The sequence below is a fragment of the Capricornis sumatraensis genome, chromosome 3 (assembly GCF_032405125.1).
Source record: "Capricornis sumatraensis isolate serow.1 chromosome 3, serow.2, whole genome shotgun sequence".
In the NCBI taxonomy this organism is placed as follows: domain Eukaryota; kingdom Metazoa; phylum Chordata; class Mammalia; order Artiodactyla; family Bovidae; genus Capricornis; species Capricornis sumatraensis.
In genome coordinates, this window is record NC_091071.1 from 144,031,004 (window position 1) to 144,055,575 (window position 24,572).

Sequence of the window (24,572 nt, forward strand, 5' to 3'; positions counted from 1 at the left end):
ATTAAGATATAATGCATATATCATGCAGTTCTTCTATTGAAAGTGCACAATCCAATGCTATTTTAATATATCCACAGACTTGTACAATCATCATCACCATCTCAAACTATTAAATAACTTTTTTAAAGTGATTATACATTTAAACTTTTAATTTTAGTATTTTTTTCCTAAATTCGTGGAGGGAATTGGTCTTGGTCATCTTTCAAAGAAGAGACATATCACTATTATTGAGATCCTTTGGTTTTTATCCTTCTAATGTAAAATGCAAAAATACAATGTTATCTGAGATTATGAAAACGGTTGTTAAAATAGGGACAATTTATAAGACAGAAGAAAGAACTTCAAAACTACGGTTTTACAAACCCTTGAAAACCTGTTCAGTGAGCAATATACGGAAATTTGACTCAGGGACAGTACTAAAATTTTTATTTTAGTACTAATGAAGGACAACTGTGATGCATGAAATGGTATGTTAGGTTAAAGTGATTTTATGAGTATATGAAATGCCACACAACGAGGTATATACTAGGTTTTATTGTTGTCAATTTGATTGTTGCAGTATTGTAGATGGAATTTAAAATACCTGATTTAAAATACAGCTTAGGTTATCCTTAGAAAGTGACAAAGCACTTTCAGAAAACCTTTTCAACTAGAAAATACAAAGGTAATTTCTCTATAGGGCTTTGTGCTTGTCTGAAACATAGAAATGTGTGTTGTTCCTAATACACAATCAAATAGCTTCACAATCTACATGGAAAAAAAGTCAAAAGTTATGCAGTCATTCCAGATGAAAATTAATAGGAAAACAAGAGAAAAAAAATTGTTGACACATATGAGAGGAAATATTACTTATCATAATGTCCTTCATAAAGAAAATAGAAACATTTTTCAATTTGGAGAGGTATAAATTTCTATAATCTATTAAGAATTATCCATATTTATATACTTTAAAAAATATATACACAATAGTCAATATGTCAATATGCATTTTGACCTATCTGTTTACTCAAAATTATTCCTTCTTAAAACAATTCCTTTTTATGTTTTTTTCTTTATGCCACACAAACTCTCCTTAAACGTCTTGGCCAGCACACATATTCTGAAATTTTACCACTCTTTGATTATTTTAATATCTGAACCAATCAATACCTCAAAGCTCATGAGATAAAGATGACATAAGATGCCTTACCCGTCATAGAGGTTACAAGACTCTATGCACGTCCTTCCCCTGCTGAAGCGACGGCATGACAAGCACTGGTCTGGCCCAGGTCCCCAACACCCATCATTTGAACAGAGATGGTTGCACACCATTCCTTCAGCAGCTGAAAAACACCAGAATCAAGGGGAAATAAAACAGAAGCCTGTGTCCAATCTAACCATGTCAATATGAATCTTCCTAAGTAAAGCTGTTTCTAAAGGAGTCGTCGTGAAAGAGATCTGTGGCAGACGTCTGTCTGCCTATCTAGTCACTATGGCTCACTCTATGCTCCATATTTCCCTAGCGCAGAGCCCCAGTCACTGTATGTAGAGAGCACCATTGCATCTTTCATAATGGTGAACAAATGCCTCTTACCTCTATCAAAATTCTAGGGAGGGAGAGTGACAGAAATTAACATTCCAGTTAAGGTAAGGAACAGAACATATCTTTCTAAAGCCAACCCTTTGCTCCACTAATACAACAAACATTTTGGCTTCAATTTCATATAAGAATTCATGCAGAAATAGAACAAGTGATAATTATCATAAAACAACAAATATTAAAAGTGGAAAAAATAAATAATTTTGCATTAGTTTGTATTAACTAGAATTTTATGTAAATAGAAATATGCAGTATGGTATCTTTTTTAGGTAATTTCTTTAACTCAGAATAATTACTTCGAGATTTATCCATGTTGTTACATGTATCAATATTTATTCATTTTTATTACTCAGTATATCCCATTGTATGCATATAGAACATTTTTAAACCAGTCACGTAATGCTAGACATTTAGATTATTTCCCACTTGTGGCTATTAAAAATTTAGCTACTATGAACATCCATGTGCACATCTGTTTGCACATACACTTTCATTTTACACATTTGTTTGCACATACACTTTCATTTTATTTATTTATTTATTCATTTTTGGAATGAAATGGGTGGATAATATGGTAGGCAGAGGGTTAATTTTTTTTTAAAGAAACTATCAGATAATTTTTCATAATATTGTAGCATTTTACATTCCCCATACCAACAAATTCAACTTGTGAACTGAAGTTTCCTCACATCTTTACCAATACTTGGTATAGCTAGCCTGTTTAATTTTAGCCTTCCTAATATGTAGTGTAATCTCGTTATGGATTTGATTCACATTTTCTAGATGATTAAAGATATTGAACATCTTTTAATGTGCTTACTTGCTATCTTCTTTGATGAAGTGGGACTGAATTTTCTGCTCAGTTTATATTGGATTGATTGTTTTCTTACTATTGAGCATCCAGAGTTCTTTATAGATTCTGCAAATGTTTTCTCCCTGTCTTAGTCTTAACTTTTTATTTACTTATCACTCTTTTGAAAAGTACATATTTTAAAATATTGGTGAAGTGCAACTTATCAATTTTATCTTTTATAAATTGTACTTTGGGCATTATATCTAAAATTTTTTGTCTAAACCAAAGTAACAAAAATTTTAATATTTCCTTTTAGAAGTTTGATGGGTTTTTGCCCATATAGCCCATTTATAGTTAGTTTGCAAATTATACTGCATTAGTAAGGATTCTGAAGAAAAACAGAATAAATAGGTATATTCATATCTGTATCTACATATTTTATATACTTCGATATAAGAAATTGTTTCACACAGTTATAGAGGCTGTGAAGTCTGTCTGCTGTTTACAAGTTGAAGACCCAGTCAGTTCAGTTCAGTCGCTCAGTCATGTCTGACTCTTTGAGATCCCATGGACTGCAGCACGCCAGGCTTTCCTGTCCATCACCAACTCCCAGAGCTTGCTCAAACTCATGTCCATCGAGTTGGTGATGCCATTGAACCATCTCATCTTCTGTCATCCCCTTTTCCTCCTGCCTTCAATCTTTCCCAGCATCAGGGTCTTTCCCAATGAGTCAGTTCTTTGTATCAGGTAGCCAAAACATTGGAGTTTCAGCTTCAGCATCAGTCCTTTAGGACTGATTTCCTTTAAGATTGACTGGTTGGATCTCCCTGCAGTCCAAGGGACTCTCAAGAGTCTTCTCCAACACTACAGTTCAAAAGCATCAATTCTTCAGCACTCAGCTTTCCTTATGGTCCAACTCTCACATCCATACATGACCACTGGAAAAACCACACCTTTGACTAGATGGACCTCTGTTTTCTAGGTTGGTCATAGCTTTTCTTTCAAAGAGCATGTGTCTTTTAATTTCATGGCTGCAGTCACCATCTGCAGTGATTTTGGAGCCCAAGAAAATAAAATCTGCCACTGTTTCCATTGTTTCCCCATCTTTTTGCCATGAGGTGATGGGACCACATACCATGATCTTAGTTTTTTGAATGTTGACTTTTAAGCCAGTGTTTTCACTCTCCTCTTTCACTCTTATCAAGAGGCTATGAAGACCCTGAAAAGCCTACAATACAGTTTTAGTCTGAGCTTGAGAACCAGAAGCACAGATATTTTAAGTCTCAGTCTAAGGGCAGAAGAAGACTAATGCACCTTTCAGGAGTCAGGCAGAGAGACTAAGTATGTCCTTTTTAGTCTTAAATGAATTAGAATATACCTATCCACTTCATTTCACTCAGTCCACCAATTCAAATATTAATCTCATCCAGAAACACTCTTCCAAACACATCCACAAATAATGTTTAACAAAATACTTGGGGAAACCATGACTCAGTCAAGTTGACACATAAAATTCACCAACACAGACACTATCTTTTTCTTTTTTTGGCATGTAGATATTCAATTTTTCCAGTACCATTTGTTGAAAATGCAATCCCTTTTCCAGTAAATTATCTTTGCATATTTGTGTAAAATCAGTTGTCCTCATACTTGCAGGTCTATTCATATTTCTTGACTTTTCTATTGATCTATTGATCTATGTCTATTGATCTATCTCTCAGGGTGTATTTTCTCACCTTTAATATATATGTCTTTATGGTTGAAGTCTATGTACTGTAGGCAGCATACGGTTGGGTATTGCCTTTTTAATCTGATCTGACAACCTCTGCCTTTAATTAGAGTTGTTGTTGTTCAGTTGCTAAGTTGTGTCCAACTCTTTGAAACTCCATGAACTGCAGCACATCAGGTTTCCCTGTCCTTCATTATCTCCTGGATTCCACTCATACTTATGTCTGTTGAGTCAGTGATACCATCCAGGAATTTCATCCTCTGTTGTCCTCTCCTCCTCTCGCCCTCAGTCTTCCCCAGCATCAGAGTCTTTCCCAATCAGCCAGCTCTTAGGGTATGTAGCAAATTACCTTTACTATGATCATTGTAGTTAAAAATCATCGATTTTACTATTTATCCAAACTATCCTCTTCCCGTTTTTTCTCTTTTTCATGACATATTTTGGAAAATCAAATTCTTTATTCTTTCATTTTATCTCTTTTGCTTTTGGCTTCTGAGCTACATAAATTTTTAATTTGCTATTTTAATGATATAGTTTGTGTTTGCAGTAGACATTAAAATAATTTTAAAAGATAATCTGAAGAAACAGTGACTATACACAGTGTTTTCTTGAAACTTAAAGGAATGTTGTTCTCATAATATTAACTATTTTAGCTAACTTATAAAGTTTGTGGACTTCGCTTAACTGATTCCATGTCTTAAGATAGCATATGTTGTAACTATTCTTCTCATCTTTTGTGGAAATTATTCAAAAATTGAATGATTTGATATTTTACTCAGGAAAGGCTGACAGTTTAGCTGTTATACTGATTTTAACAAATAGCAAGAGGTCTCTCCTTCTGATTCATTTACAATGCAGAGAAACAGGGCTCTTTCACTGTATAAAATAAATGTCTGTAGAAAGGAAATCTTAACATAAGTCTCATATCATTGATTCCTAGATGTACAAGTAACTTCCCATTAATTTATAAAGGTATAAGGAATAAGAAAGAGAGTTCAATCAAGCTGACTGAATATAAATGTGTAAAATCAAATTTTATACAACAGATGAAGATTAGAAAGGAGTAAAAGAGCAGAAATACTAAAATATTATGATCGAATGCCCATTTTATAAGCATTGAGACATTTTAAGGTTACTGATAGAGTGTTTCATATTCTGACACATACATACATACATACATACATTTGTATACAAATTTTGTATGTACTTGCTTATGGGATAAATATAATTATCAGAAGAAACCTTAAGGAAAAAAAATCAATAGCTGTATTATAAAAGCAACTTGCAAAGATAAACAGATTATATTCAAAATCATACTGCAGAATATCATGAATCTCTCCCTTTCCTATCCTTGTAGAAAATATAATCAATGTCTCACATTCTTCGTATATCAACTTCTGTCCAAGCCTTAAATATGCTTTCAGTTTCTTCCTTTAGGGTGTTGATAAAACCATCAGTACACCTTTGTGCTGCCCATTTCATGACAGTCCATCAATTCCTTGATCTATTTATTTTACCTATTCACATTAATTTTGGGGGGCTTGAAAAAATTACTCTCATTCTTGTTCCTTCTCCTTCGATTTTCTGTTCTCTCCTTTGACATTAGTTAAAGAAGAGTATTAGCGTCACTCAGACTCCTACCTTCTTTTCTTTACCTACTACTTTTCTTAGTCTGTATTCAGCTGCTCAATTTCAGAACAGTTGTGAATCTGGGAAACAGTATTTATTGGAGCAAAGCAATAATAAGTAGGAAATCATAATAATTACTTTCTTCTCAGACTCTTTCCAAAAGTCACTCTACTGAGTGAAACCTTGGGAAACATCTCCACAAAGCACAGAACAAAAGACCAAGGAAACTACTTTGAAATTCTTAAGAGAAAAGAAGTTTTCAATCAGTACCAAGAATTCAACAGCCCTCTGACCCTCCAGGGTGATAGTCCCAAAGGAAGGCGTAAAAGGCCTTTTCGGTGGCATGCAGCTTAGCAATGTAGCCATTAGGCAACCTTTAACTTCTTTTTTTTTGGAAGCTGCAAAAATTTTTTTTTTCATTATAACATCTGATTTGTATCTGTCTATTAAAATATTGGAGAGATAATAATGTGCTTATTATTTTGACCTTTACAGAGAATATTGAACTTGCTTTCATTAACACAGAGTCAACCTTAAATAATGGATCTTGCTATGTGTGAAAGTAAATGGATTAGCTCAAAACACTGAAATGAAGTACCTATCTGCAAGCACAAAGGCAGAATTAATATCTTCTTTTTCACTGTACAAGACCACCTACATATGCTGTTTACACTACCTACCATATGTAGAGGCATGGGTTTGACTTGGAATGTCTTTGGGCAGATACCATTAATTGTTTTTATGAAAGCTGAAAAAGATGATTTAGTTGTCATAGTTCATTTTTTTTCTGATTGGATCAACATAGATCAAATCCTTACTCTATGACTAGCCATGCAGCCTTGGGCAATTATTTACATATTACTTATCTGTAAGTAAATAATAACATCTATCTCTCTGGGTAATGATGAAGATTAGACATCATATTATTAATATATACTATATATTATACTATATAATGCACAGTTTTTTATTTATCTATGCCCTCATTAAATGTCCTTAAGAGAAATGTGGAAACATACAAGTATACCCACGTGTTTACTTTTAAAAGTATTTGTTGAGAAACTTCTTAGTTTAGGCTGGACACTGCTAAGAAATGGGGGTATGAAGGACATATGAAATAGCATACATATTGTGTTATGTAGTGCTTACAGCCCAGTTAGGAAGACAGCACTAGATAAATAATTCTATATATATATAAGCAATCTCTATCTATCTATCTGTCTAGAGAGAGAACATAATGATTTTCCTAACCTAATGGGTAGGTGTCATAAGGTCAGCCCACAGAAAGAGGGACAACAATCTGAGATGAGAAGGATAAATAAAAATTATTAAGGCAGAGAGGTCTGGGGAAAATTGGGTTTTACAAATCTAGCCATTAAGAGTCTGAGCAGGGAATAGATTAAGCTTTCACAAAACTGACTGGACTTGCACACTGAGTGGAAAAGGAATATCTGATGAGCCACTGAGGTGAACAATGTCCAGAGTATGTAGGAACTATTGGCCATTTAAAGGCTTTTCTGCTTTGGCAAAAGATCTGTAGGAAATTAATGAAAGGATTTAAGCAGAGAAATTATGAGGCCTCCCTGGTGGCACAGATGGTAAAGAATCTTCTTGCAAAGTAGGAGATATGGGTTTGACCCCTGGGTCAGAAAAATTCCATGTAGAAAGGAATGGGTACCCTCTTAGTATTCATGCCTGGAGCATTCCATGGACAGAGGAAGCTGGAGGGCTACATACAGTCCTTTGGCCCAAAGAGTTGGACATGATTGAGCAACTAACACTTTCTATAAAATTTCACTTCAAATGCTTTGAAGGGACTGACTTTAAAACATATTCGAATAGTTGGTGGGAGAGAGAAAATAGTTGAACTGTCCAGAGATAGGCATATTTGACCCAAGCAGGGTCAGTCAGGGTTCTTTCCACAACACAAATGTTGAGAGAGAGAAAATAGGGCTATTTTACCCATACTCATAATCCTGGAGAATACTCTGGGCAGGGATAAAGATTTTTAGTGACTTCTAAATATTTCTTCTTTAATTGGAGGATGAAGATTTACAATGTCTGTTAGTTTCCGCTGTACACACAATGTGAATCAGCTAAAAGTATACACACACTTCCTCCTTCTTGAGCCAAGCCCCATCCCAACTCTCTAGGTCATCACAGAGCACTGAGCTGAGCTCCCTATGTTATACAGCAGTTTCCCACTAGCTATCCATTGTACAGATGGTTCGGTTCAGTCGCTCAGTCGTGTCCAACTCTTTGTGACCCCATGAACTGCAGCATGCCAAGCTTCCCTGTCCATCACCAACTGCTGGAGTTTACCCAAACCCATGTCCATTGAGTCGGTGATGCCATCCAACCATCTCATCCTCTGTCATCCCCTTCTCCTCCTTCCCTAATCATTCCCAGCATCAGGGTCTATTCAAATGAGTCGCCTCTTTGCATCAGGTGGACAAAGTATTGGAATTTCAGCTTCAACATCAGTCCTTCCAGTGAACAGCCAGGACTGATCTCTTTTAGGATGGACTGGTTGGATCTCCTTGCAGTCCAAGGGACTCTGAAGAGTCTTCTCCAACACCACAGTTCAAAAGCATTAGTTCCTCAGAGCTCAGCTTTCTTTATAGTCCAACTCTCACATCTATACATGACTACTGGAAAAACCAGAGCCTTGACTAGACAGACCTTTGGTGACAAAGTAGTGTCTCTGCTTTTTAATACGCTGTCTAGGTTGGTCATAACTTTCCTTCCAGGGAGTAAGTGTCTTTTAATTTCATGGCTGCAGTCAATGCAACTAATGAAGAAAGAGAGCTGACCTATTGAGAAAGCAGAATCAGGCAATGTTGAAGAATTGAGTCATGGTAATGTTTAACCCCTGGAGCCATCTGTACCTGAAGGAAGATCCCCCTTGCACTTCCCAGTTCTGTGAGCTGATAAACTCTGTTTTCTTTTCTTTTAATTATGTTTATTTTCATTATATCAAAAGACTTAAAGTTTGCACAATTATGATCATGTTTTATTTTTTACAGATTTACTGAGATAAAGTTTTTAGTCTTCTAACATTGCTTAAATTTAAGGTGTACAATGTGATTTGATACACATGTAAGTGTTGATCACCATAAATTAATATAATATATCCTTCACTTCACATAATTACTATTTTGTTGTTGTGGTGGTGGAAACATAAAATCTCTACTCTCACTGCAACTTTCAAATATAAAATAGAGTTTTGTTAACTATAGTTGCTATGCTGTACCTTAGATCCAGTAGTCATGTATGGATGTAAGAGTTGGTCTATAAAGAAAGCTGAGCACAAACTCCAGGATTTGGTGATGGATAGGGAAGCCTGGCATGTTGCAATCCATGGGGTCAAAAAGAGTCGGACATGACTGAGCACCTGAATTGAACCATTTAGATCTCCAGAACTTATAAAGTTTGTACACTTTGATCAGTACCTTACTATTTCCCCTACTCCTCAGATTCTGGCAACCATCATTCTACTCCCTGTTTCTGTGAGTTTAATGGTTTTAGATTCTGCATGAAACTCCTGTCATACAATATTTGTCATTCTCTGTCTAACTTAATCCACTTAATATTGATGTCCTGAAGGTCTACCTATGTTGCCACATATGGAAGGATTTTCTTCTTTTTTATGGCTGAATATGCCACTGTGTGTATATATCAATCTATATACATGCAACATATGCTTTATACAGTCAACTGTTGACAGACACATTGTTTCCATATCTTGGCTATTGTGAATAGTGCTGCAATGAACATGAGGATGGAGAGAAGTGAAATTGCTAGGTATAGTAATTTTATTTTTGATTTTTTGAGGAATTTCTGTACCATTTTCCATCATGACTGCCTCAATTACATTCACTCCAACAGTGTACTAGAGGTCCCTTTTCTCCACACCCTCACCAGCACTTGTTATGTCTTTGCTTTTTGATAGTAGTAATTCTAACAGAAATTGGTATCTCATTGTGGTTTCAATTTGCATTAACATGTCCCTACCCCCAGGTGGCGCTAGTGGTAAAGAACCTGCCTGCCGATGCAGGATAAGTAAGAAACATGGGTTCTACCCCTGAGTCAGGAATATCCCCTAGAGAAGGAAATGGCAAGCCACTTTAGTATTCTTGTTTGGAGAATCCCATGGACAGAGAAGCCTGGCGGATTACAGTCCATAGGGTCGAAAAATGTCAGACACAACTGAAGTGACTTACACACTCTGATTAGTGACATTGAGTGTTGAGCACCTTTTCATGACTTGTTGCTATTTGCATGTCTTCTTTAGAGAAACATCTGTTCACATTCTCTGCACATTTTCACACCAGATTGTTTGTTATTCAGTTTTTTAGTTCTTTATATACTTTTATATATGCTTGTATTAAGGCCTTATCAGATACATGACTTGCAAATATTTTCTCCAATTAGACAGTTTGGCTTTACATTTTGTTGATTGCTTTTGTTGTTCTTTTGGCTATGCATAAACTTTTTAGTTTGATGTAGTCCCACTTATTTTTGCTTTTGTTGATTCTGCTTTCAATGTCATATCCATAAAGTCATTACCAAAACCAGTGTCAAGGAACCTACAATCTTCGATGTTTCTTCTAGGAATATTGTGGTTTGGGGCTTATGTTTAAGTCCTTAATCTTTTTTGAGTGCATTTTTGTGAGTAGTATAATATAGGGGTGCAATTTCTTTCTTTTGCACGTGATTATCATTATTTTCCCATCTTAATTTACTGATCAATTATCCTTTCCTTATTGAATATTCTTGTCATCCTTATTAAATATTAGTTAGACTTACATGTGGTTTTATTTCTGGAGTCTTGATTCTGTTCCACTGATCTATATGTCTGTTTTCATGCCAGGAGCATAGTTTTAATCATTATGGCTTCTAAACAAATGTTTCATTATTTATCTATTTACAAAAAGTATGTATTATTTTATATATGTCTATTGTTTTATATTCTAATGATAATAAAAATACTGTTATAATTAGAAAAATTAAATTATTTTCATTTTTAAAAGTAATTATTGAATATGGCTTCTCTATGTTGGGTTTCAGTGTGTTCATGCAAATAATTTTAAAATGGAGATGTATCAGTTCAAATGTAACTAGATTATGAAAGTTTAGTTAATATTTATGGCTTCATTGTTTATATTCTAGTGTTAAAATCTTTATGCTTAATTATTTACAGAAACCTCAAATATTATTATATACTTAGTCTAAATCTCCTTCCAACTAGCACTGTTTTGTCCCAAAACCGTAAAAATAAAGGAGGCAAAAAAATGTTCCAGCTTTTCATACCCTGGTGTTTCTCTCAATCTCGTCAAACCATAAAGTCTACTTTGAAATTTTTGACTTTAAAGATTAAGACTGCTCAAGTTATACACTATACAGATGAGGTGAAGTTTTTCTTTTATTGTCATTACTGTTTTAAGTCATGTTGAACTAAAAAAATAACTTAAAAATCAAGACTGATTTTTTTCCTTTTAAGCTACCAAGCTGATATATAGATTTAGATGAGCATATTTTATGGTGATGGTAGGTATGTGCATTTATCTGTGTGCATGCCTGCGTATGAGTTCTAGGGTGGTGTACATGTATGTATATGTGCTGTGTGAGTGTATAAATACATACCTTATGCTGCATGTCTGTGTATCCATCTTGTAATGAATATGTATATGTGCTTGTATGTATCTCGTGTGTGGTATACTAAGAAAGAATGTTTAATAATGCAGTATCTACAATTTAAAATGAAACAATATTTAAGTTTACCCACTTGCAGATACTTAAAGCTCAACATTCAGAAAACTAAGATCATGGCATCTGGTCCCATCACTTCATGGCAAATAGATGGGGAAACAGTGGAAACAGTGTCAGACTTTATTTTGGGGGGCTTCAAAATCACTGCAGATGGTGACTGCAGCCATGAAATGAAAAGATGCTTACTGCTTGGAAGAAAAGTCATGACCAACCTAGGTAGCATATTAAAAAGCAGAGACCTTACTTTGCCAACAGAAGTCCGTCTAGTCAAGGCTATGGTTTTTCCAGTGGTCATGTATGGATGTGAGAGTTGGACTGTGAAGAAAGCTGAGTGCTGAAGAATTGATGTTTTTGAAACTGTTGTGTTGGAGAAGACTCTTGAGAGTCCCTTGGACTGCAAGGAGATCCAACCAGTTCATCCTTAAGGAGATCAGTCCTGTGTGTTCTTTGGAAGGACTGATGTTGAAGCTGAAACTCCAATACTTCGGCCACCTCATGTGAAGAGTTGACTCATTGGAAAAGACTCTGATGCTGGGAGGGATTGAGGGCAGGAGGAGAAGGGGACGACAGAGGATGAGATGGCTGGATGGCATCACCGACTCGATGGGCAAGAGTTTACGTAAACTCCGGGAGTTGGTGATGGACAGGGAGGCCTGGCGTGCTGCGATTCATGGGGTTGCAAAGAGTTAGATACGACTAATAGACTGAACTGAACTGAATTTAACCGAACTTGCAGATAATACTGTGGGTAATAAAATGGTCTCAGTCCCATGTGGGCAGCCATTGCAGGCTCAGTGTAAACATCAGCAACACCTCTGAGATCAATTTTATAGGATAATTACATTTCTAAGAACGCTGGATCCAATGTACTATGAGACCGAAGCCCAAATTTTGATAAATGGATTTCATGCAAACATTTTTCACTCTAAGATGTTAAAAATGAAAAATAAAATGCTTAATTTTATTTATAGCACCACAAAGCTGCTTTCTTCAAACTGTTTCATTTCTTCCTCAAACTGTTAAGTCAACTATAACTCTACAGAACAATAAAATATGTTCACGGTTTTAAAAGTGGCTAAATGTCCAAGAGATATAATGCTGAAAGCTGAAGAACATGTTAAATTTTAGGTTACTATTATTAATCTTCTTTTGGTTGTTTGAAAATTTTAGAAGTCTTAAAGAAATAAGGAATAATTGCATAAATTTTTCCTATCTTGCTTTCTTATAGCTAGTTTCTTTCTGCATTTTCTTTTCCCATTTGTTTTTTACTCAGGTTTACAAAATGTAAAAGAAAGGACTTGAAAAATGATTAAATGAGTCAAAGAAGAATAATGTTTTTCTCTGATTCTTTTATTTTTTTCTTCAGGTTTTCTTTTCATGGTTAAATCTTACTTTTGAAAGCTAGTAATACTATTGTTTTATTTTCATTTTGTTTTGTTTTTTCAAAAACAAAATTTTCAAACAGTGTACTAAAATTTTTTTCAAAAGCAAAAATTTCAAACAGTGTACAAAGAATTTCAAAGTGAGAGAAAATGAGACTATAATTCTGACTTAGAGAAATATTTATGTTAGTGTTGAAAAATATTCTATCTTACTTCCATGGATAATCTATCTTGTCTGGGGCATGTACAAAAACACATATAGTAATGTGGGATAAAAAACTTAGGTATTACAGAAAAAAAGAGAAGCATTCTGTCAGGAATCAGAAATATATAAAACTAAGGAAACAATCTAGGCTCAATATAAGGATAAATCTCATTCAATGTGGATATACATATTTTGATATATAATATGATTTTATATTTCTTGATTCTATGAGGAACAGAAGAATATATAAGAACTTAAGTTCACTCAAAACAAGAATTATATGTTGAAATCATGTTGAAGTAGATCTATTTTCTCTGGAAAATATATTTAAGGATCCAAGAGAACTAAAGTGTGAATTCCTCACAAATTATGTTATATTTTGTAAAAATTGCTAATCTAAACTGGCTTAAACCCCTTCTGGAACAAGGTGGGATAGAGATAAATAATCAGTTGACCACATACCCTGGTAAATTTAAGTCATGTTAACTTCTTCAGAGTTTACATTTTCTTAATGTGTCCTGTACTATTCATTAGGATACTTAGTGAACTTAATCATTATGTATGTACACCCTTGTGATTGCTATGATGTTGAGATCAAAGAAGCAAGAAGACTTCCTAACAGAAAAATAAGGAATGGAACTTTTAAAAAGAACTGATCTATCATGACCTCAATAAGAACATGCATTTGTTAACAGATCATTTGAATTCTAAGTATTTTTATTTTATATTTATCATAAGTAAATTAGTACTATATTCATAGTATGTCACCTATAGGATGTAGAAAAAAGTATTACTAAGAAGGAAAACAGGGAAGAATTAAGTATTATCATTAGAATATCAAAGTATAAGATGGGAATGGCTTAATTATGTACTCATGAAAACACTATTTGCTTCTGTGTGACAAAGAAATGATGGAAAAAATAATATTTAGTAAAATAAATGAAAAAAGAAAACTCCATGATTATAAAAACAAATTTATGAAATGAACTTATTTCTTGAATGACAAACTTTTAGAAGAGCATTTTTACACACTTCAAAAGAAAATGTCCTTTTATCCCTACCACCTCTAAATGGCAAATATTTTGCTTTTCTATGTCACCAAATTCATTGAAACAAAAAGTAAACAGAAAATTTAAGAGTGGATTTCCACAAATTGATTGAAATTGAGGAAGTACCTGGGACGCCTATTAAATATTTAGATTCCCAGGTTCCACTTACACCTGTTGGATGTAAATCTCTGCAGGAGGTTCTTAAGATTAGGCATGATTTGAGAACATGAAATACATAATGAAAACATGCAATATGTTATAAAAGTCACCCATTTGATTGTTTTATACCAACCTTTTTTAAGTGTTGAGGAAAAAAGGGCAATCCTGACCTATCATTTTTAATTGTTTTACACAATGTAGAATATTTTAAAAAATGTTTAAAGTTTCTAGGTTTTATTGTCTGGGTAATGTACTTACTACAGTTTTCAGCTTTCCTATTGTCCCGAATCACTATCCTTTGGTTGACTGTGCTGAACAGTGTTGTCCAGTTAATGGTATGATAATAGCACAGATTGCTGTTGTCAGTGATATAGATGTTCCCCGCACTGATTTCTTTCAAGGACTGGAATTGTAGAGAAGTGATGCCCTGTTGCTTGAGGATAAGCAAGGAAAGGCCACTAAAGGAAGGGAAGGGGAAAAAAATGAAACAATAGTAATTGTTTTCTGGCCATGACATCTATTATCAAGTAAAATATGGTTGTCATATCTTACTCCCAAAAGAATGTTAATAGAGCATAAAAAAGATTAAATAAATGAACCTGTAATCTGAACATTATTTCTTTACAACGCTATACACTGACACTTTCAAAAGTAATCATTTGACCCACCTCTCAAAAAAGCCCATCTTTTAGAAATATGAATATCAGTGATATCTCTATTTCTGTCTACATATGTACCACTGACATATCTACTCACTGCCTTTCTCAATCTAAATTCATCAAGAATGAAATCCTGGATTAAGGCTAAATAATTAAATACATGTTGATAGGGTGATTGTTCACATATCCAAAATAAGATATTAATTCTACTCTATTAAATAAATTTAGACACACTTTCAGAGGGTACACATCACAGGAAATGACTACAGATATTTAGCTTTCATTTATACCTCAGAAACCAAAATATAATTATAATAGTTGAAAAATATATACAGAGAGAAGATGTCAAAAATTAAAGAGAAGAATAAAATTAAACTAAAACTTTAAAAAGATGCTCAGAAGACTTGGATAAATGAGAAAGCATTTCTAAAAGTTAAGTAACAACTACACTGTGGAAACAAATTATCATCTCAAGTATGCTGTTTTCATTTCAACATGGTCAACTTTATAATTTAATTGTTTCTTCATTCTCTAAAGAATAACTGTTTCCCAAATCTCAATCAACTTATGAATATTATTTTATATTTCAGAGATCAAAGCTGTCCCCTTTTGCTTCCTTATAAATCTAAACTTGCTTTACTTTTATATACTCAGAATTTTTGCATGTATTTTATATATATAAATGCAAGATGAACTATAATACACATTTATATAATGTGTGTGTGTACCAAACTGGGATGTAATTCACCCTCTCAATTCTTTCTTCCCATCATGACCACCCCTAATTGTTGATTACAATTATGTTCACGATGAGCATAACAATGCTTTGACTGAGATTTATAATATTTTATTCAGTGGATAGTAAAAATTGGTTCCACATAGCACTATCCTTTTCTATTACATTTATATTTTAGAACCTCTTATAGATATATCTATTTAATTCAATGGACTTTCTGTGAGCTATAATTATAGAATATTTGATGACAGTATTGATTTTTGACATCTTTCAGATTTAAGTAGAAAAATTAAGTCTAAGTCACCTTATATAAATCAACGTTTAACTGTTCATAAACAATGATTTCATGCAGACAAATTCCAAAGTAAAATAAAAGCAGTGGCTTAATAAATAAAACATTTTTATTATATGAATAAATATACTGACATTAGAACTTTAGAACAATAAAAACTTCTGAGCCCTGATTTTCTGTCCATTATTAACCAGTACAGCATATAGGGTGGTGAACCAATTTCTAAAACATCAGTGCTATGATGCTTTGTCCAAATGATAGATTCAGACACCAAATGAGAACTTCCTGGTAAAATAGCATTTGTATCCCATACACTGACACCATTACCAAGTTACTCAACTCTATCTTTTAATTATGATAAAATATGATTGAAAAGAAGTTACTGTTTTATGTTTCACATCATGTACTCCATACCTGCCAAACACTAAAATTACTTTAATATTACATATACACCTACCTATAGAGTACTCTCCCACCAATGGTTACCAAGTTAGAAAAAACACTGAAGTCAGTCATGTTTGGAGGCCATGACTGTATGTTCAAGAAACCTACAAAACATAGATATAATAAAAATTCAGAATGTCATTGTCTTAGTAACAGTGTTTAATTTTAATTATTCTGGAGATATGATGAAAATGGAAGGCAAGAAAAAGACAAAATTATTCCCATTTTTGAACCATTCTATCTCATGTTTTTTCTTCCAAGATTCAGTGTCTTACCCAAAGTTTCTGGACTGCAATCCTCAATAGATAATGAATGTCAAAATAATGAACATGAAGAATGAGTGTTTTTCAGACACACAGAATCATATCACTGTATAGTATAAAGATTTAAATGATTCTTAGTTGGATTCAGTCTTCTAAAAGCAAAGATATTTAGTCTAACTAGATACATAGAAAAATACTGCTTCAATTTTCCTAAAATCTTTTGCCATCTTCTCTGTACATTTACAACATCAGCTGTCTCTCTTGCATCCTGACATTTATGTTTATACCTAACCCTCCTCATTTGATTTTACATTCTTTGATAGCAAGCTCATTCCTAATTCATGTCTATAGTCCCCATATCATCCATTCTGACAGTGCTGAAAACATCCGGTGCTCAAAAAACATGTGCTAAATGAATCCTACCTGTACTTTCAACAGTACTTTCAACTGTACTTTCAACTGTACTTTCAACAGTACTTGTGAAAACTAAATAGGAAAAAAAAACAAACAAACCAACCATGGGTTCAAAGACCCACTGACATTTTCAAAAACAGTAACACCAAAATTTCAAGGGTATTTTATTTTTCTAGTTCTACAGTTTTCAAAACGTACACAAATGCTAAGGAATTAAGACACTCAGCATTTTAAATAATGCTTTTTTAAAACTAGAATTTGCTTTGAAAAATTCCAATACTATGTAATAATTTCAACAAAACACTAAAATTCCCATAGTTCATAGCACAACAAACTCACACAAAAAATTACCTGTTATCTCTCGGACTGTCCGAAAGACATTCAGTTTCTCTGGGTCTATGGCTTCAATTGCATTGTAAGGGTCCCTAGAAAATCAAGAAAAAAATGAAGTCAAATTTAAAAATAGATAAAGGAGTGAAAAATATGAGAAATGTGTCAGCAATTATTCCATTCAAATTGAACTTTAATTAGCAATAAGAAGGTTGTTGTTGTTTAGTCCCTAAGCTGTGTCCTGCAAGGAGATCCAACCACTCCATTCTGAAGGAGATCAACCCTGGGATTTCTTTGGAAGGAATGGTGCTTAAGCTGAAACGCCAGTACTTTGGACACCTCATGCGAAGAGTTGACTCATTGGAAAAGACTCTGATGCTGGGAGGGGTTGGGGACAGGAGGAGAAGGGGATGACAGAGGAAGAGATGGCTGGATGGCATCACTGACTTGATGGACGTGAGTCTGAGTGAACTCTGGGAGATGGTGATGGACAGGGAGGCCTGGCGTGCTGCAATTCATGCGGTCGCAAAGAGTCGGACACGACTGAGTGACTGAACTGAACTGAACTGAAGCTGTGTCCAACTCTTTTGTGACACCAGGGACTGTAGCCAATCATCCTCTTCTGTCCATGGGGTTTCCCAGGCAAGAATACTGGAGTGGGTTGCCATTTCTTTCTCCAGGGGAACTTCTTGACCCAGGGATTGAACCCCCTTTTCCTGCATTGGCAGATGGATTCTATTCCACTGAGCGACCAGCAAAGTCCAATAGGAAGTTTAGCAATGTTTTATCCAGACTTTTCTATGCAAGATGTGGAAGGGGATCAAAATGCACTTTGAGGACATTTTTAGGACACAATATAAATTTTTGATTGAAGGCTATTCTAGATCCAGAGGAATGGTTAAATTTGACTCTCCTGAAGAAATCTCCACATATAGCAATTTCATTTATTAACCATTTTATTTTGCCTTTAAAAGTCTATTCTCAACTGGGAAAATATACTCTGCAAATAAATTATGTTATAGTGAGAATAACTAACTTTTGGGCTTCTCAAAGCATACTAAACTGCTAACAGAATTTGTAATTTCATAAGAAGGATAAAAACAAATACAGAATGTAAACATTTTTTTCTATATCTTCACATTGATTATGAGTGCAATCTTGCTCCTATCTGATTTATTTATGTTTACCTTCATAGGACAGGAGCTATTAGCTTCCATCTATATGAATTATAGTAACATTTGAAAACAAAATTTACCATAAATTTAATAATACTCAAAAAGTGTTGTGTATTTTGTGGAGTTTTAAAAATACCATCTCTTAATACATACATATATTTTTAAATAAATGTTATTGATACATAATTGCCTTGTCTTTCCAAAATAAATATAAAATACCTTTAATATTAAATAGTTGATGGTTTTGTTTTAGAAGTTTTCATCTTAGGAAAATATTTTTTCATTTAAACATGTTGACATGCATACTTAAATATTAAGCCAAATATAAACATAACATTCAACATTTCTCAGTAATTCAAGCACTACCTTCAATTTTCTTAAGTAACATATAGTAAATTTTTTTAGGCTTTATTACTTTAAAAGGTGTTCTTTGCTATTCTGGTCAAGTAAAAACCTCATACTAACACATACTCTTCAGAGAAAAATTAAATTCCATATATTGGTCATTTCTTCAAGAAAGATCAAACTTCTAAAATCAACAAACGAGGCTTTTTAGAAGTTTGTATCCATCTTTAGCAATCAGCTGAATTTTATCCTTGCTGTGGATATCTGTTGTTTTAGCAGTATCTGAGGACCCTCTTTTTCATATAGGAATATAACCTAGGATACATGATCCATTGGAGGCTATCAGTCAAGGTGTTCTGCAATCCTCTGACAAATAGACAGGCCTGTCTTCCAAGAATCTGAGTCTGAATCCACTGGCTTTTATTTATCCAGTCATTAGAGCCTTTGGAAATTCAGTATTAGTTCAGCAACCTTGATCTCTAAAACTGCCTTGTACTGACTCTCTTAGCTTGGTTCATAAACATGTTCATTTATACTGTGAACAATCGCATATCTTTTAAAAGTAAAAACAAAAACAAAAACAAAAAACTTTGCTTGATGAAATTACTACTTCCAAGGAAAAAAATCAAGAAGTGTAATCTATATACTGTACTATTAGTTTAACATGGCATGTTATAAAAGGCTTGGAAACACTATAAATGAGTTACTCTGTAATTCACACATAAACAATTGAGAGTTTCCTTAAAGAGACATGAATACATTTTAAAAGCTTAAAGCCTAATTCAAATATTCTGGCAAATTTGCTCTATTTGAAAATGAAGATATATGGAATGAATATATATGCTTCTGGTGAATATGGGGCCACAAAATTATTTGTGGGAAAACTCTGGTTGCTGTAATTTTCTAATATGCAAAGATTTCCATAGGCAGGGGAAATGCCAGCTCTGCAGTAGTAGAATGAGCTTTCTACATTTGTTTTTGCTGTAAAGCAATACATAGAACAGCTCTAGTAATATAATCAAATATTCTCGCTTTACTGAGAAACACTCAAAGTTCAGGGCAAACATGCAATAGTGGGGTGAGTCCAAACTTTTACTGAGAACACCTACAGGTTGCCAGGATTGAAATAAATTCTAGACTGTTCACATGAAAACCAATGGACCACAGAAATTTTATATACTTAATTTAGAGATTCAGGACTCTCATAAAATAAGTTGACAGAATCCCACTTACCGACTTCAAAGTAACCTTAAGGAGTTCCATCAAGTCACTTGAAATCCATGATATTTTTAAACTGAGAACTTTCCTAGCTAAATGTAGGGTCATGAAAATGAATGCTATGTCCTTGTGAGTGTGTTTGGTGACCCAATAAAGCTCAGAATAAAGGGAGAGAAGCATATTTTCACAGTTCCATTGAAATCACATTTTTTTTTCCACCAAACTCATAATCTGTTTCCCATTATCTATCATCATTACAGTCTATCATCTAAGCACTTTCTTATTAGTGTTAGATTGTGACACAGCATGGGTATGCTTATTTGGTGAGCATTTTATTGCTCTCAGCATACACACATGAGCATTGTTAGACATGACAAAACATGAAAGGAGATCCTATGATAACCCTGAACACTGAATTTTGCCTGCAGTTTCCAGTCTAAATAAGAAAATAATAGTGTCTACTTTATTTCTAGCAAGGGTGGTATTGTGCTATAAAGTGAATATTTCCTTGAACTCTTTCATGCATTAACTTTTTAATGACAACTTCACAGTAAATTTGTTTTTAGCAGAAATTTGATTTTGAAATGTATAATCTCATTTAATTACAGATTTTTCCTTTCCATTAGTTTAAAGAAATACTCTAGCTATTTTAATCAAATGATTCAACCTATCAAAATCTAGTTAGTAGAAGACTGAGGATAATGAGAATTAAGTGGAATAAACCATTTTGTTAATTTACTAAAAGCTTTCTGTTTATAATATCTCATATTATTCACCTTCAAAATCTGTCTATACACACACACATTACATACATGAATACACATGTGCCTATCCATAACTATCTGAGATCTACTCAATTAACTTTATGTTAACGCCTTCCTAAGATGAAAGAGAAAGGCTTCAGAATATGTTTCATGTTGTCAAGAGACTAGGAAGGAGGAACATGTCATCTTTCATATATATATTTGCTCTGGAAATAACATATATTATGCTTAAGACACAATAATATTAATTATAATGTTACATTTACTTGCTATAATTAAAGACTAATCATAATATTCTGAGGTAGGAAGTATGATTTGTCATAAAGTAAGTATTGGCAGAAAGATAAATTTGACTTTATTCAGTTTCCAATAGTCTGTGAAATAATATCTGTTACACTATATGCTGTGCTAAAAACTAGATACTAGATATAGTCACTGAGATTTGCTTTCGAACTGCCTTTTTCTCTAACTGTTTTAAATTTTCTTTAATTCTGGGTGGGGGGCTTTAGTGTTTTTTTTTTAAGTTTTATTTGTGTTACTTTTCATTGTCTTTCTCCTCTTTTCCTCCTTTTCCCACCTTTTTCTTTCTTTTTTATACCATTTATTAAGATTTACTCTATTCTAGGTATTGGACTAAACGCTTAAAAATATATACATATATTTGCTTTGAATCCCCACTACACCCAGAGGAGGTAGTTATTTATTTTTAATCCAGTTCTCAACTCCATATGGGAGGACACTGAGTGTTTGGCATGGAAACCACACAGCTCAATGCAGATTGTCCATGGTAGAGACTCAAACCAAACTCCAGTCTAGTGTGGATCAAGTTAATCAAGTAGAACATTTGACTCTTATTTTTAAGAGAAACTTGGCTTACCTTTCTATTTCTAATTCATGTGAGTTGATTTTTGTCATTTTTCACTTAGTGTCTCCTTGAAAGTCTGGATTGGTCTGATGTTTTATAATAATTCTGCTCATACTTGTGAATGTATGGTCATTTGGGACATCCGTCAAGAGGTTTCAGTTATGATTGAGCTTGAGAGACACTACAGGATTTAGTAATAATCCCAAGACAAGTTAAATACCTTTCAAAGCAAAGGATTGCTTTATGTCTTGAACCACCTTAAAATGCTCCACCTGGTTTAGAAGCTCATGTGTACAAACTTCATAGTGTGTTATATTTTGTGTACAACTCTGTAGTAATGTTGCCTCTATTCATACAACAACATTCCAGTGTTCATCTGTTTCTTTGCACTTTATTTTCCCATACTTCATGCACAGAGTGACTTCTAATCTTCCCTCCTATGAATCCACACTTGTATGACAAAAAGTAGCTAATCATTTTCCTATCAATACATATTTTATTAAATATTACTTTTCAAACTTCTTCTTTAAACTAAAATTATAATGACTTTATAAAACTATGTTTATAGGTAGAGTACATAATCTATGGCTTTTATTTCAAAATTAAGAATGAATTTAAATTGAAATTTTAAATTAATATTTTAAAATGAATTAAATTTTATTTCAAAAATGATGGATGTTGGGCCTGATTGTAATGAAAACCACTTGTCTAAAGCAATTCATGAGACTATGTTTTTAAATCTTTCCCCATGCAGATGGACTTGAGGCCCATCCATTTATTATTAGTATATCCATGTGGAAGCAGTCAATGTGAATTGGTGGCCTGTGTCTTCTTATTTCTCAGAAGACACTGTTAACATAATATGATCTTTCATGTACAGTGATATTTGGTTTCACAAAATACCTAAAATGTAGATATTTGTTTTACTAAATGATATGCATATGTTAAATTATACAGATGAACTTAAATATTGTCCCAGGCCTCTTACACAGTGGAGCCAAGAAGGCAAATATAACAATGTAAATGGATATAGAGGGCCAGTGGGAATGATGGTGAATTCAATTGAATGTGTCCCATCTCAAAATGACTAGTACCACCCAGCTCCAACAGATTGTTGCCACACAAGAATAGAGTAATCATGTGCATGTTTTTTAAAGAGATTTAAAATCTGGACCTTATTTAAAAAATAAAAAGAAACCAAACAACAACAACAGCAACAAGAAACACCTCTTGGTATTTCTGGCATAGATCTATACTAAAAGTTACATTTTAAAGTAAAGAAATGCTTTATGTACTAAGACCTAAAGTAATTTATTTGAATAGAAAGAAGCATTTGTTTTATTTCTCTTGCTGTTCCTATTTGACATATTTATTCATAAAGTGTTAAATTGTTTTGCTTCTAGAACTGTTATATGTTTAGAGTAGGCCTTGAATTGAAATATGTGAGTGATATTCTTTTTCTGTAGCCTGTAGCACTAATATTTAGGGATTAAGTAGTGATATAGACAAATAGATAAAATATAACATAAAAATATTGACATTTGCATTGCAATTGAAAGAATACAAATTTGGTCATTTTTCCCATTAAAACCAGCAGGCGGTTCTAGAATGAAGAAGCCTAGAAAATGTTACAGTTTTTATTGCTAAAATGAAATCATTTAATAGATTTCTCACAATAGTACTGAATTCTCAACTCTAAAACCTAAAAAGATACAACAGGGCAAAGAAAATGTCTGAATGCTCAGAATTACAACTTACTGACTTTTCTGTGTAATACATTAAAAAAAATTAATTTATGTCATCTTGAACTAATTGGGTTAGGAATTTGAATGAAATTTCGCACTTTATCCACTGACAGTGTTTCCCTAAATGTATCTACAAATGTGTCAAACTCACTAAAATCTATGGATTTGAGGAGAATATCCCATAAATACATCTTAGCTTATATATAAATCATTATTTTCAAATACAGGTAGTCAACAAATTTATAATCTGGATTATTCTTGCAAAATTTGGTTTATAATTACCACTGGTGAAATCTGACATTGATTTTGCTGGGAAAAACCATTAATATATAATGGAACTCTGTGTCAAAATGAATCAGACTGATAAAACTAAAGAATCTCTTAAACTCTGTCTATATTTTACAATAACATTTTCAATAAAAATGTAATACTGACCCATGAATACCAGTGACAAGGAAGATCAAATTCCCATTGATTTTGGTACAGTTTATGAATTTGTCAATATTACTAGAATCCACAGTCTGAGCTGACATCAATGATCCTGTGCCAATGCCATCACAAGCTGTAGAAACAAGATCAGGGAGTTGAGAAAAATTTCCTTTAGTCAATAAAATGTATTTTTATCATAGAATGACAGTACAAAATCACTACCTTTTGGGCAAATGTCAGTGCAAGGTTTACACATTTTAATCCCATTTTCTTCTACTTCCATCTTGGAACTAGGACAAGCACGCACACAGGAACTGGAATCAACTACAAAGTTATCTGATAAAAAAAAAAAAAGAAAAAGGTAAATTTATCAATAACGTTGATGTTCAGCGATAGAATTTAAAACAAGATATTTTAGGGTTTGAACATTATTACCCTTTGAAAATGATAGTGTGTATGTTTTTTTCCGTACAACAACTCCTTATCTAAACATATCAACCTGAAATAGCAATCAACCTGAAATAGCATCTATGAATATCTACATTCAAATCCAAGGGCAGCGTGTGTTAACAACATTTGGTACTTGCTTGGCTACT

General features: G+C 33.4%; 1 protein-coding gene across 1 annotated transcript in view; it reads right to left on the minus strand.

The window, feature by feature from the left end:
- ERBB4 (erb-b2 receptor tyrosine kinase 4) overlaps positions 1-24,572 on the minus strand; it is a 777,579-nt gene that overhangs the window by 299,912 nt on the left and 453,095 nt on the right. Inside the window, exons 8-13 of the mRNA XM_068968480.1 lie at positions 24,199-24,312; positions 23,983-24,109; positions 17,457-17,530; positions 16,442-16,532; positions 14,556-14,755; positions 1,190-1,322 (exon numbers count right to left, since the gene is read on the minus strand). Coding sequence (XP_068824581.1) covers positions 1,190-1,322; positions 14,556-14,755; positions 16,442-16,532; positions 17,457-17,530; positions 23,983-24,109; positions 24,199-24,312 — 739 coding nt within the window. The remainder of the gene's footprint in view (positions 1-1,189; positions 1,323-14,555; positions 14,756-16,441; positions 16,533-17,456; positions 17,531-23,982; positions 24,110-24,198; positions 24,313-24,572) is intronic.